This window comes from Sphaerodactylus townsendi, linkage group LG11 (genome assembly GCF_021028975.2).
Source record: "Sphaerodactylus townsendi isolate TG3544 linkage group LG11, MPM_Stown_v2.3, whole genome shotgun sequence".
In the NCBI taxonomy this organism is placed as follows: domain Eukaryota; kingdom Metazoa; phylum Chordata; class Lepidosauria; order Squamata; family Sphaerodactylidae; genus Sphaerodactylus; species Sphaerodactylus townsendi.
The window spans coordinates 50,320,338-50,333,703 of record NC_059435.1 but is presented as its reverse complement, the minus strand read 5'-3'; the positions used below and the strand labels follow the sequence as shown (position 1 = coordinate 50,333,703).

Genomic DNA, 13,366 nt, shown 5'->3' with positions numbered 1-13,366 from the left:
ATGCTGTCTTTGTTTCTGAAATAACAGTCTCTTACGCTAAAATGTAAATACTGTAAAATCACTTTTCACTGCATATGTTTCATGAAATATTGTCCTTTTCTTCTATCACCCACCAGGTCTTATTTCGACTGAACTTCCTCGTTGTGGTGTTGTGCATTGTGATGGATCGGTCTTACCAGTTCTATTATTTTGTTCCTCTGGTTACTGTGTGGTTTATGATTATATATGTTACATTAGCTCTCTGGCCTCAGATAGTCCAGAAAAAAGCCAATGGTAATTATTATTATTATTATTTGCATTTAAGAAGCATGCTGAAATAGATAAACACTTTTGTTTGGAATGCAGTTACATTTGACTTCAGGTTTATTTCAGTTCTGTGCAACCATCCATTTTCTGATCTTTGGAACTTTCCCCCTACTCGAGCATCTTGGATCTTGTCTTACACTCAGTCAGTCATGCTGTTTATCCCTCTTCACTCCCAAGCTGCCAACTCCCAATTGCTCTCTGTAACAGCTCTCTTTGGTCACTCTTAGGGATAGCCAAGAGTTGGAAGAGACCAAGGCCATCAAGTCCAACTTCCTGCCATGCAGGAATACACAATCAAAGCACCTTTGATAGATGGCCATCATCCTCTCTTTAAACAATCTCCAGAGAAGGAGACTCCACCACCCTCTGAGGCAGTATATTCCACTGTCAAACAAACCTTATTGTCACAAAGTTCTTCCTAATGTTTAGGTGGAATTTCTTTTCCTGTACCTTGAACCCATTACTCCTTCTCCTAGTCTCTGGAGCAGCAGAAAAGAAGCTTGCTCCCTCTTCAACATAACATCTCTTCAAATATTTAAACAGGGGTATCATGCCATCCCTTAACCTTCTCTTATCCAAATATACCCAGCTCCCTAAGCTGTTTCTCATAGAGCATGGAGTCCAGACCTTTTATTATTTTGGCTTCTCTCCTCTGGACCTGTTCCAGCTTGTCAGTATCCTTCTCGAATTGTTGTGCCTAGAACTGGACACAGAATTCCAGGTGAGGTCTGACCAATGCAGAATAGAGGGTAATGTTACATCCATCAATCTAGACTCTAGACACTATACTCCTGTTGGTACAGCCCAAAATTGCCTTGGCTTTCTTGGCTGCTGCATCACACTGCAGACTCATGTTCAGCTTGTGGTCTACTGTGACTCCCAGATCCCTTTCATATGTACTGTTGTCAAACCAGGTGACACCCATCCTATATTTGTGCATTTCATTTTTTTTCTACCTAAGTGTAGTGTCTTACATTTATCTCTGTTGAAATTCATTTTGTTAGTTTTGGTCCAGCTCTCTAATCTGTCATTTTGAATTCTGGCCCTGTCCCCTGGGGAATCAGCTACTCCTCCTAATTTGGTGTCATCTGCAAATTTGCTTAGCATGCCCTCTATTCCAACATCCAAGTCATTGATAAAAATATTGAATAGCACTGGGTCCAGAACAGAACCCTGTGGCACCCCACTACTCGCTTCTCTCCAGGATGAACATGAGTCATTGGTGAGCACCCTTTGGGTTCAGTCAGTCAGCCAATTACAAATCCACCTAACAGTTGCATTGTCTAGTCCACATTTTACTAGGTTTTTTTGCAAGAATATCATGGGGAACCTGTCAAAGGCCTTACTAAAATCAAGGTATGCCCTTCATCCTCCCAGCTTATCACTCTATCAAAAAGGAGGTATGATTAGTCTGTCATGAGTTGTTTTTGAAAAACCCATTTTGACTTTTAGTGATCATGGCATTCCCTTTTAAGTGCTTATAGACTATCTGTTTAATTATCTGCTCCAGAATCTTTCTTGGCATTGATGTCAGGCTGACAGGGTGGTAATTGTTTGGGTCCTTTTTTTTTTTTTTTTTGGAAGATGGGGGCAACATTAGCCCTCCTCCAATCTGCTGGGACTTCTCCTGTTCCCTCGGAATTCTTGAGGATTATTGCCAGTGGTTCTGAGATTACTTCTTCCAGTTCTTTTAATACCATGGGATGTAGTTCTTTTAATGCCCTGAGATGCCAGTTCTTTTAATCCCCTGGGATAATCTGCTGCTGCTTTTTCAGTGCCAGTTTTTGAAATCTTAAAAGAGCTTCTACAGTACCACTCAGAGATCACATAATGAATAGGATGATTTCACTGGGTCATCTAGCCAAACAAATTTGGCTCTATGTTGTCATCACTGAGGGCAATAGAGGCCCACCCTTTCTTCGCAATCTAAATCTGGGTAAATAGAGTTATAGTCCATTTCAGCTGCATAGGAAACTGGGTTGTTCCCTAATTGGCATCTTTATACTAACTGTTTTATTGCCCACCTGTGCTACAGGGTGAGAATTTTGGCCTGGTCCATTTCTCAAGCCACATGACTGGCTGGGCAGAATGTAAATGAGGGCGCATATTCAGTTGTGCAGTGTAGATTGGCAACATCCAGATACATATCTGGATACGGTCCATTGGCACTGTTATTTCCAATGGGATGCGCATCAGGACACAATGCACTCTCTCAAATACATTCTAGTTAACTATGTGCAACTGAATTGATGTGTGGAATCATTAATCTATTTACCTTGGTAGTATGGATTTGTTCTCTGTCCCTCTAACCCCTGCCCCTTATGACAGTTCTGTATAGTTTCACAAAAAGGGATAAGAAACACTGAAACAAAGGCAATGGGTTTAGTGAGGGAGCACAGGTGTTTGGTTTGGCACTAATTTCAATAGGGTGATTTGTTATAAAGAAGAAATTATGATGATGTTGTGTGTGTTGCATGGAAATGGAGAGCGTTCATCTGTTATAGTGAAGAAACAAAGACTCACTCTTTTGTTGTTATTCTTGTCCATAGGAAATTGCTTTTGGCATTTTGGTTTGCTGCTGAAACTAGCTTCCCTGTTAATTTGTATATATTTTCTATCATGTTCTCAGGTACGTGCTGGATTTTCTTATATATTTTATTTTTCATTTTAATAGAATCCAAATTATTCTAAGACAATTTAGAAACTGTACATTTAAGGTGTATTTTTTAAAAAAACACCACCTGCAGCTATGGATCAGCAGTAGCTGTAATCTAAGGGTGTGTTGTCTGCAGGACAGCATTTAACTTTGTAGCAAATCTATTACTCAGTTCCATGTAAATGAGCATTGAAATACAGGGAATCATCCAGATACCTGAATGCAGAGCATCCAGAACTGACTATGTTGGGATTTTTTTTTGTAGTAGTAGATTGTTCCTTCATTCTGTCTATCACTTGCTTATCCAGGTACGCTTGTGCAGCTAAAACCAAATGTCAAAATATGTAGTGACAAATGAAGGAAAGACACATACCATGCATTAGAAGATGGTTGTGCTTTCTAACATAAGGTTCTGTAAGAACCACCTGATTTTTCCCTCTGAATTTTTTGTCACTGAAATGTCAGTATCAACATTTTATAAATCAAAAGCAGATTGTTTTTGCTTTCTGTTTGTAATTATGGAAATAATTGGAAACCTGGAACTCAGAAATGTCTCTTTGTAGAAGACCACTCTGAAATGGGCGTTGTTCCTGATCATCATGAATACATACAAAGTAGCTGGACTGTATTTGTTCATGCTTATAGAAGAAGCTAGATTCACATTCTTCTTTCAAAGCGCTGTTCCCACATTCAAGCTTTGCATTACACATAGTTGCAAATATTATGCAAAGAATAATTTCTTACGGATATAGTCTCTTGAGCTGGATTGGACTATATATTTAACATGTTTATTTGGGTACAAAATGATTTAATGTTAAAAGAATTGCCAACTATTCAAGCATTATTCAATATTTATTTGGCACTTGAAAATAGAATAGTGTTTACAGTTAGGTCCACAAATTCCAGAACCTATGAGTTTCTGGTTTTTTCCTTTGGAGATAATTGTGCTCACATTGACATTATGTCTCTTTCCTACACTATTTTCTTCATATCTTCACTTTTCCTCACTTCCTTTTCTCCTTCCCAGCCACTCACCAACCTACCTCTTTTCTGCTTCCAGCTTTAACTATATATATCGAGATGGCCATCCTATGGTGCTCCAGATGCTCATGAACTACAGTTCCCGTCAGCCCCTGCCAGCATGGCCAATTGGCCATGCTGGCAGGGGTTGATGGAAATTGTAGTCCATGAACATCTGGAGCACCATAGGTTGGCCACTCCTAATGTATATTATTTATGTACTTCATTTATGTGTACCACCTTCCTCCCTGATGGGGACCAAAGCAACTGATAACATTCATCTGTCTTCCACTTTATCCTCACTACAACCCTGTGAGGCAGATCAGGTTTACTGTGTGTGATGGGCAGAAAGTATATCCAGTGAGCTTCCCCAGCAGAGTGGGGGTACCAACCCTGGGTCTCCTAGGTCCTAATCTGAAGCTCTGGCCACTGCACCACAATACCTTTTGTAGGCAGCTGTTGAACAGTAGCAAGTATCCAGTTCTGTGTGAGTCATGCAAATAGTTTGGTGCCAAGTCCCCCAGTGGTTGCTGGCAGGTTTGGCGTTGATGAGTCCTCCCTGTGATGAGTCCTCCCTGGAAAAGGCCTTGCCCTGACCCCTTGCCTTTTACTGAGCGAAACCAAGGCTTCAAGATTGGCAATACTGTTATGGTTATTCAGCAATGGTTACAGGGGTCATTTGTTTCTTAAAGATACAGATACTACTTCTGTCACTGAGGGGGTTCACCCCATTGTTTTTTGTAGATTTGTTTTAGGTCTCAGTTGTTGGTTTGTTTAGTTTTGTTTTGCATCTCAGGTTTTTCTGTAAACCTTGGACTTTTCTTAGGTTTGTAGAAAGATTTGTCTTGTCTGTCCATGGCCCCAATCTTTGGATTTAGGTATCTACAGATGTATATATAGATATTAGAGAAGTTGCCAGTACAATGTATGTCAGATTGCAGCCTGTGGTCCTAATCCAAGGATTCCTGGGTTACATCAACAAAATATATAAAGACATCTCTCTTTGGCAAACAGATGGACGGAAGGAATTCTGATGTGAAGGACTAGTTACTAAGATTGCCAAGTGTGTGCTAGTAGTCTTCATATGCAGGACAAACCCCTTATACTCTATTCGGCATTTTAAGACCAACGTTTTAGATTATGTCTAATCCTAAAACTAGTGAGACTTAATGGAGTACTATATTACCATATTAGTCACTTTCACATTCAGAAGTGTTTGCTTTCAGAAATGTTTATATTTGACAATAGGGCTAGTTGTTTGTATCTTCTTGTTGTTCTTACAGGGTGCATTTGAGAAAATATTTTCTCTTTGGCCGTTGTCCAAAGGTTTTGAATTAAATGGGAGTGTCTATGAATGGTGGTTTAGGTGGAAACTAGATCGATATGTGAGTAATGCTTTATTTACTGTTACACATTTGTGGCTCTTCTGTCTGTAAATTATGGTTACTTAGCCTAGCCTTATGCAGTTAATTTGAGGACAAACTGCAGGGCCTGCCATCTTGTAAATGAAAACAGGAAAAGCTGAATGATAAGTCACTCTAGACAGCTGCAAAAAGTTTTTTCACTCACTTCCCTGTGCCGTGGCACTCTAGTGAAAAACATATTTGTGACTCTAAAATCTTGGCCTAGAACTTTGCTTCAATATACCGTAGATATATTAAAATATGAAAATGCTATTAGGTGGACATATTAGTATGTGTCCAAACAAAGAAGGCTCCGTTCCTTTACTGACCTGTGACTTGCAAGACCAGAAACAGTTTTTAGCATTCAGGCACTGTAGGTTATGGTTGTCTCCGTTTGGGGCCTGGAGATCAGCCAAAATCACAACTGATCTCTAGTTCCCCTGGAGCAGACAGCTGCTTTGGAAGGTGGACTACATGACATTATACCCTGCTGAGGTCCCTCCATAAACCTCACCTTCCTCAGGATCTACCCCCAAATTGCCTGGAATTTCCCAACCCAGAGTTGGCAACCCTAAGTGTAGGTGGACATGCACAGGGGGCCTGAATTGTATTTATAATGTTACAAGGACCTAAAGCACAGGCATAGCAAGGGGGAAAAATGCCCAGTGCACTGGTGCGTCCTCTGCCCCTGTTCAGGAATGCCTCAGAATGCCCCCACCACGCCCCCCCCCAGAATGCCCTTGCCACACCCCCACAGGGGCGCGCGCCTGGTGCATCCTGCCCGCCCCCTTGGATCTACGCCTCTGAAGTTTACTAAAGCTATAATTGAGTTATTCTTCTTTTCTTTTGCAGGTCGTTTTTCACGGGATGTTGTTTGCTTTTATTTATCTAGCGTTTCAGAAACGGCAGGTCCTATCCGAAGGAAAGGGAGAGCCACTCTTTCCCAGCAAAGTTTCAAACGTGTTGTTATTTATTTCAGTACTCTCTTTTTTGGTAAGCTCCCAAACCCCTTTGTCTTTCAGTGTCTTCATAAACTAACTAGCAGTAATTCAGGAGGCTGGTAATTTTCATGAAAATTGGAGAGGGTGCTCAGTAAATAGACCTGGGGCCTGTTATAGGAAGCTGGACTATTTCAGCAGGTTTTGTCAGCGTGGAGAAAATGGCATGTTGAAAGAAATGGGTAAAGCTATTTGCAAAAGGTAAATATCTCTAAGCAGAAATTGTAGAACCAGCATTTCTCCTACAATCCATTCAGTGTTCTGGCTTCATTTGTTAGCTTCAAAAATAATTGCTAGCTCATGTGTGGGTTTATATGTTTTAGACATACTCTATCTGGGCGAGCAGCTGTAAAAACAAAACTGAGTGCAATGAGATGCATCCTTCTGTTTCAGTTGTGCAGGTAATTATGTTCTCTTTCTTCTGTGACAGGATTTTGGTTGTTCCCCTCAGCTAATTGAAGAGGCCGCAAAGTGCTAGGTTCATAAAACATCTGGCTATCTGGATCCCAAATGACAGCAGAGTCAAATAACATTCAGTGACAGAAAGTTTTTCTTGGCACAGCCCAGCACAAATTAGTCTTTTTATTGTGTGTTGGGTTTTCCCCTTGTGATTGATATACACAGTCTCATAAATAAGGTTGAACACGTTTATGGGGTGCTTTTGAACATAATGGCATCTTTGTAATAGTAGAAGACCTGCAGTTATGATACGGGGGAGACCCATTTATTGGACCTGCAGGGTGTTACAAAGAACCCAAGGGCCAAAGAACTGGATGGCAGCCATTCACGTGGATAAGGGGTCTGCTGTGTGGTACCACAGATACCACCGTAACCTATCCTGGTGCTTTTTGAAAGCGGGCAGGGCCAGGTGGAGTTTTTGCCCAGCAAAGCAAATGGGGATTTGATTGGCAATTTTTAAAGGGGTTGCTTTAGCACCATCTGTAACCACAGCACAACGATCTTCAAAGCGTGACAGAAGATAATCTGTAGCAGGCACAGTATTGCTTGCTTCACCTTCCGTGACAGCCATTTTGTGGCAGTGGTTTTACCGTTGCACCTACCACACTATCAGAATTCCAAAGGTGCCCTGTAGGTTCAAAAATATTGGGGATGGCCAACGCAGTTATAGAAAATGAAGGGATATACTTAAGTAAATCACGCAGATAAGGGCTAAAAGTTCCTGGTGGCTTCAGTTTTTTCGTAGGGGAAGCATACATTTACTAATTCTCTAGTAGAAGTTTAGCTTGATGATAGCGCTTGCTATAACTGTGCTTAACAGTTTACCTCATTTCATGGCTTGGACCCACAATAGGACTTTTTAACCTCTCCAACTGTAATTTTTATTATGTATATAGCTACCCCTGCCTCCCCATATATATGTTTCCCTGTCTCAGATTTAGCTGCTTCAGGGAAATGCAGTGTATATTGTGAAAATGGAGATAGGGTTAAACAAAAATTCTCCCCCCCTCACCGTTGTCCTGGTTCAGTAAAACACACATACAGACTATAGCTGTTCAGAGAAGGTGGCAACTACCATTCTGGACTCTGCTGCCAACCAGTAGGGCCCAATGCAGGGGCTCAAGAAATGTGACCAGTGTGATCATCTGCTCCAAAACCACCAGGAGCAAAGATAGGCCAAAGACTGCCCAGGAAAGGGGAAAGAGGGACATCACACCCAGTAGAGCCAGGCTGGGAGCGGGGGAAGCCCCACAGTAAATATTAATGAAAATGTAAAGAGATGGAAGATCCATTCACATTTCACCAACGTTCCATCTAATACTGACTTCCTAATTTCTGGTTTCAGTACAATATGGTGTGAAAGTTAATGGGTTATGTGTTTAGGAAAATGTATAAAATAAACTGAAAAAGATTTATGGAAGGCAGTTATACATAAGATGGTTTTGTGTTTTAGATTTTAGCTTTTATCCTTATAAGGAATATACCTGGCTATGCTCGTTCTGTGTACAGTTCGTTTTTTGCCTGGTTTGGCAGAATTTCTCTTGAGGTAGGTAATATAATCTTATTACAGTATAATGAGCATAAATGTAGACTAAAAGTAACCTAGCTTGATTATGATCTATGTGCAGCGCTGAATACTTTAAAAATTTGGGGGGGCTGTTACAGGAAGAACTTGAAATTCTGCTTTTTCTTTTGTTTTTTTGTGAAATGAATTGTTCACTTTTACAAAAGTACAAAATGATCTCCTTTATATTGTTGTCCTTGAGAGAAAATGGCTACCCCTTAATTCATGGTTATTATGGATCAAGACCAGGAAAGTGATTGCAGAATGGAAGGTATTATCTAAAATACAAAGGGCGGAAATAAATCAATCAGCAACTTCTGTGGCCTGGCTTGTTCTGGGAAAAAAACCCCTATTGAAGGTTTTCATGGCTATGTAATATAGTGTTCATGAGATGTTTCTGGTCTTACAAAGTTATTGTAAGGCGTACCTAAACACTGTGATTCCCTATATGTATTATATTTGTTCTCAGTACTGTACAATGAGCAGGTTTTAATTGCTGTGCAGGCAAGCAAGCAATATTTTGAATAATCAGAGCAGGTCCTCCAAGGTATAATAGAACTTTTGACTGTATGTTAAAAAATATGTACGCTAAGCGTCTTCTGTCTTTGTATCTCTGAGCACAGTGCTCCAAAGTGTTCTGTCTACAGGATCATATGAAATGTGCACATTCTATAAAAGTAGTGCCATAAATGTAGGCTTTCTTTCAAGTACTCCTGATGTACTTTACTTACTTGTAGCCTTGGTTAATTTGGGGCATTATAACAGATTTTTGGAGGAGCAAAAACGTGTTTTTCTATATTAACTGTTCTTAGAGAAAGTACAAACTTTATAAGAAATGAGTGCATTTCCAAATATAGCCATTGGACAAACAGCAGTTGTCTTTTTATCTGCTGTTGTGACATGAACATGGCAAATAATGCTACTTACCAAAATAGTACTGAACTTTCATAGTCTTAACTATTATGATTTTAAACTGAATGCTGTATATACTTTTTAAAAAAAAATCTCTTCATTTTGTTTCCAGCTCTTCATCTGCCAATACCACATTTGGCTAGCAGCAGATACCAAGGGGATCTTGGTCCTTGTCCCAGGAAATCCCATGCTCAACATTATTATCAGCACTTTTATATTTGTATGTGTGGCACACGAAATTTCCCAGATCACAAATGATCTTGCACAAATTGTAGTTCCAAAAGATAATGCAGTTCTGCTGAAAAGGTTGCTATGTATAGGTGGGTTTTTTTCAGGACTTCTCTTTTTATCAGCAGTTGAAAATCAATCAAGGCATTAACTTCCATGAACTTCAGGCTTTCTTTGTGTACGCCTAAGCCAAACGAAAAATTAGCTGGAATTAAACAGCACCAAAAAAATAAATAAATCAAAATGAAGTCTACTAAACGTATATGAAGTGGAAATGTCACCATTTGGCGTGGTCATCTCCATCTGCAAAGGAGTACGGAGAAACAGAAAGACACTGTACAACTGCATGTGAAAAAGACATCGTTGCTGCTGGAACATTATTTCTGTTTACAATGGTTTAAAGATGGAGGAGGGTTTGGGTAACCAAACCGTCTGAGGAGTGTTGCATTCATTTTATCTTGAGGCATTATCAAGTTGTTAAATAATGAGTAGCGTACTGTAGTTAATGTATTTGTATGTTTTAAGAAGCTGCTTTTGCTGCAAGGAATCAAGCAACCTGATCCTGCAAACCCTAACAGTTCTGTCCTAACCTGAATTCCTCTTCCAAGCCAGTTGAAGCCGGAGGGCTTAGGAGAGTGTCACTCTGCCTAAGATGATAGGGTACGTTCCAGTCATTGCATAGGTTACTTAGAGATGGCACTACCCTTCAACGCTGCAGCCGTTCCTTAAGCATCGATTCACTATCAGAATTTTCATACAGAAATAGAGGATGTTCTGAAATCAGAAAATTAGTAATGATGGTTATTTGCAAAATAGCTACTACATATCGAAACCCTTTTAACGCTGCAGGGGGTGTGTGCTGACATTAATATAATCTTAATATTCATGTTTACAAATTATATATCAGCATTTCAGTGATGGTAGTTTTTAATAATTTGCTGTTTCATTTGTAACGCCTGAGTAGTCTTATTCCAATATTTCTAAATTGATTACTTTTTCCATCCACATTTTTGCTTCTCTGATACTAATGTCAGAAGTCCAGTGCAAATGAAATGTCCTCTACTTTTCTCATATCATTTCTAATTCTTATCTCTTGCCATAGTATCTTCCCTTGTATAGAAAAAAAATGAGTACAATTCAACTTCCCTCCTGCTTGACTGCTGAAAATAATTTCCAATAGGTCTCTCCTATTGTAGGTCTCTCCTACAACTGTAAATGTGTCTGTCATGAGTTCTTCAGTGAAGAGTTCAAACAGCTACCTATGACTATCATGCTGCTTGTGTAAACACTGGGTTGGTTCCAACATCCGTCTGTGATGGACACAGACCTTTCTCTGCTTTCTCCTCTTACTAACAGTCCCTTCTAACCCTGGAAAAATTGACACCTGGGTTGCAGGAGTAACAGATGGATGTGCCAGTTTGTTGCAATGAGGAGGAGGAAAGGGGGTGGAACTCTGCCTCTTCCATGAGTGGGACAAGGGAACATTTTTTCCTCTTTCATCTCCTGTGGAATAAAGTGTCCTTGGGTCAGAAAGAACTGTTGGGGGAAGATCTGCAGTCTTTGTGTGCAAGCACATTGTTCTTTTCATTTAGGAATATATATTTATCAGTGCCTGGAATCCAAGTCCTTTCAGGATTATGAAGAGCAATGTGGTTTTGACTGTTTGAAAAGAGGGGGAAATATCCATCTGTAAAATATAGGACCTGAATATGTTCTATTCCTCACTGCTTTAAAAGGGTTGTAAAAATCCCATATGTGTTAAAATTCCCTGTATAGCTTTAAAAAAAAACACAGACTGATTCTCTGTTCTGAATAGATGCATTAAATAGCTGCAGGTAGTGGGTGGTGCAGAAAAGTTGTTTACAGTAGATCAAATTAGTCTACAGAACTATTTTTTCCCCTTGCCCTTTTAAGCAGGATTGGATGGATTGAAAAACAATTCAGACTGGAGGAGGCAGGTTGCCATTTACATTCAGCAGATCAAATTCAACACAGATTCCTTGCCTTACTAAGATAATTCCAGGCTTTTTTTGTTTGGGAGCAAGACACGAATGCAAATAAATAATAATTGTACATAGCATTCTGAAGTGTTTTGGATAAATCACTAATGGGTTACTATCCAAAATGTCTTTTCCAGAATCTGCCCTTGCAGCACTGTAGGGCAACTAGATGAGACACTCCGAGATGCATGATGGGATCTTCCTGGCCATTTGTTTTAAAGCTAAATTACAATTGTGGGCAGTTCCAGTTCATGTTGGGGCTGTATAGTGCAGGGGAGAGTAATCTACTTACCCTCCACAGTTTTACTTATCCAGACTATCTTCCCTGCAGTGCTTTTAGCCCCAGAAGGGAAAAAAGATAGCCCATCTTTTATCCCCCTTTCCAAGGCATGTAATTCAGGGAGCCTGTTTTGATAGCCCAGACTGGCTGGACAGCCTTCCTGTGTAGCCCTGATATTGTTTTTAAAAAATACAGGAAAGATCTGGCGTTGGATCTCCCAGTACCTCATCTAGCTTAACTTTTAGACCAGGGGTGTCAAACTCTGACCCTTCAGATGTTCATGGACTACAGTTCCCATCAGTCCCTTCCAACATGAGCATTGGCCATACTGGCAAGGGCTGATGGAAATTGTAGTTCATGAACATCTGGAGGGCCAGAGTTTGACAGCACTGCTTTAGACTGTTCTTTGAATAATAAATGTCGTTTTTTATGCACATGTGCAATTATATGTCACGATAAACAAAATGACTTTTATAAAAACATGTATATGCCTTCTTACAGTGGGGATTTTGGAATCCCATCATAAATGGCCATACTGAATAATAATTACTAGGAGATGATTACCCTAAAGCATGATGGATCTCAGATTTCTTTCATTTGACGCTTAAATTGAACTACTTTCTGGGTACGTTACAAAAAACTACAGTGGGCAAGTTTTGTATTTTCTTTGCCATTAATTAGTGTGGTTGATTGATTCAGTTCAGTTTAGTTAACCACTGTATGGATGATTGGCAAGTCTTGGGTTGCATTTGCAGGCATCATGCATAACATTTTTTAAGAGGTGAGAGCTATTGTTAGGTGTCAAGAGTTTTTTTATGTTTATAAACCAAGTATTGTAGATACTTTATTTATCTGTTGTACAGATTTGGTTAAAGATTATTTTTGTTGGAAATGTTGCACTTGTTTGCTATTACTGTATGTGGGATAAAATATATTTTCTTTTAAAGTTATGTGAAAAATATGAAGTAATTTAAACACTGAATAAATATTCTGTGGGTGCTTATTTTTGTACTGAAAGGAACATTAACTAGGCATAGGAGTACACATATTTAGTTCTAAAACCTAAGGTTCTGCTTTATTCCTTGAAACTTTGTCTAAAGATGTGTCCATTTTTTATTTGTGAGGTTATTGTGAGATATCACATGTGAAAAAACTATGAGGAAAGTTACAAGTGAATAGGTGGTGAGCCGTTTTTCCTTGTAGAAAAGCAGTGAAATTTCCCCTGTACAAATTCTAATATTGTTTAACAAAAACAAAGGAGTGTTAGTTTGATAGGAGGGGTCATGTTACCTGTCTGTAACAAACTGTTAAATCTAACAGATGGTATATGACAGGGGTAGGGAACCTGCGGCTCTCCAGATGTTCAGGAACTACAATTCCCATCAGCCCCTACCAGCATGGCAATTGGCCATGCTGGTAGGGGCTGATGGGAATTGTAGTTCCTGAACATCTGGAGAGCCGCAGGTTCCCTACCCCTGGTATATGAGATAATACACCAGGCATAACAGAATCTGAACTCTTAAGTCAGGTCTGACTTCTA

The 13,366-nt window shown here is 39.7% G+C and overlaps 1 protein-coding gene across 4 annotated transcripts in view; it reads left to right on the top strand.

Annotated features, from left to right (window-relative positions):
• The window catches only part of CASD1 (CAS1 domain containing 1), a 32,923-nt gene extending 20,094 nt beyond the window's left edge, over positions 1–12,829 (top strand). For 2 of the 4 annotated variants that reach the window (XM_048511382.1, XM_048511381.1), the window contains exons 12-18: positions 117–273; positions 2,856–2,935; positions 5,266–5,367; positions 6,238–6,378; positions 6,707–6,784; positions 8,296–8,388; positions 9,431–12,829. In XM_048511382.1, the coding sequence (XP_048367339.1) occupies positions 117–273; positions 2,856–2,935; positions 5,266–5,367; positions 6,238–6,378; positions 6,707–6,784; positions 8,296–8,388; positions 9,431–9,697 (918 nt within the window). In that variant the 3' untranslated portion in view covers positions 9,698–12,829. Of the gene's footprint in view, positions 1–116; positions 274–2,855; positions 2,936–5,265; positions 5,368–6,237; positions 6,379–6,706; positions 6,785–6,813; positions 8,389–9,430 lie in introns of all 4 variants that reach the window. The other 2 variants (XR_007245787.1, XR_007245788.1) reach the window with 2 other exon arrangements.
• The last annotated feature ends 537 nt before the right edge of the window (positions 12,830–13,366 follow it).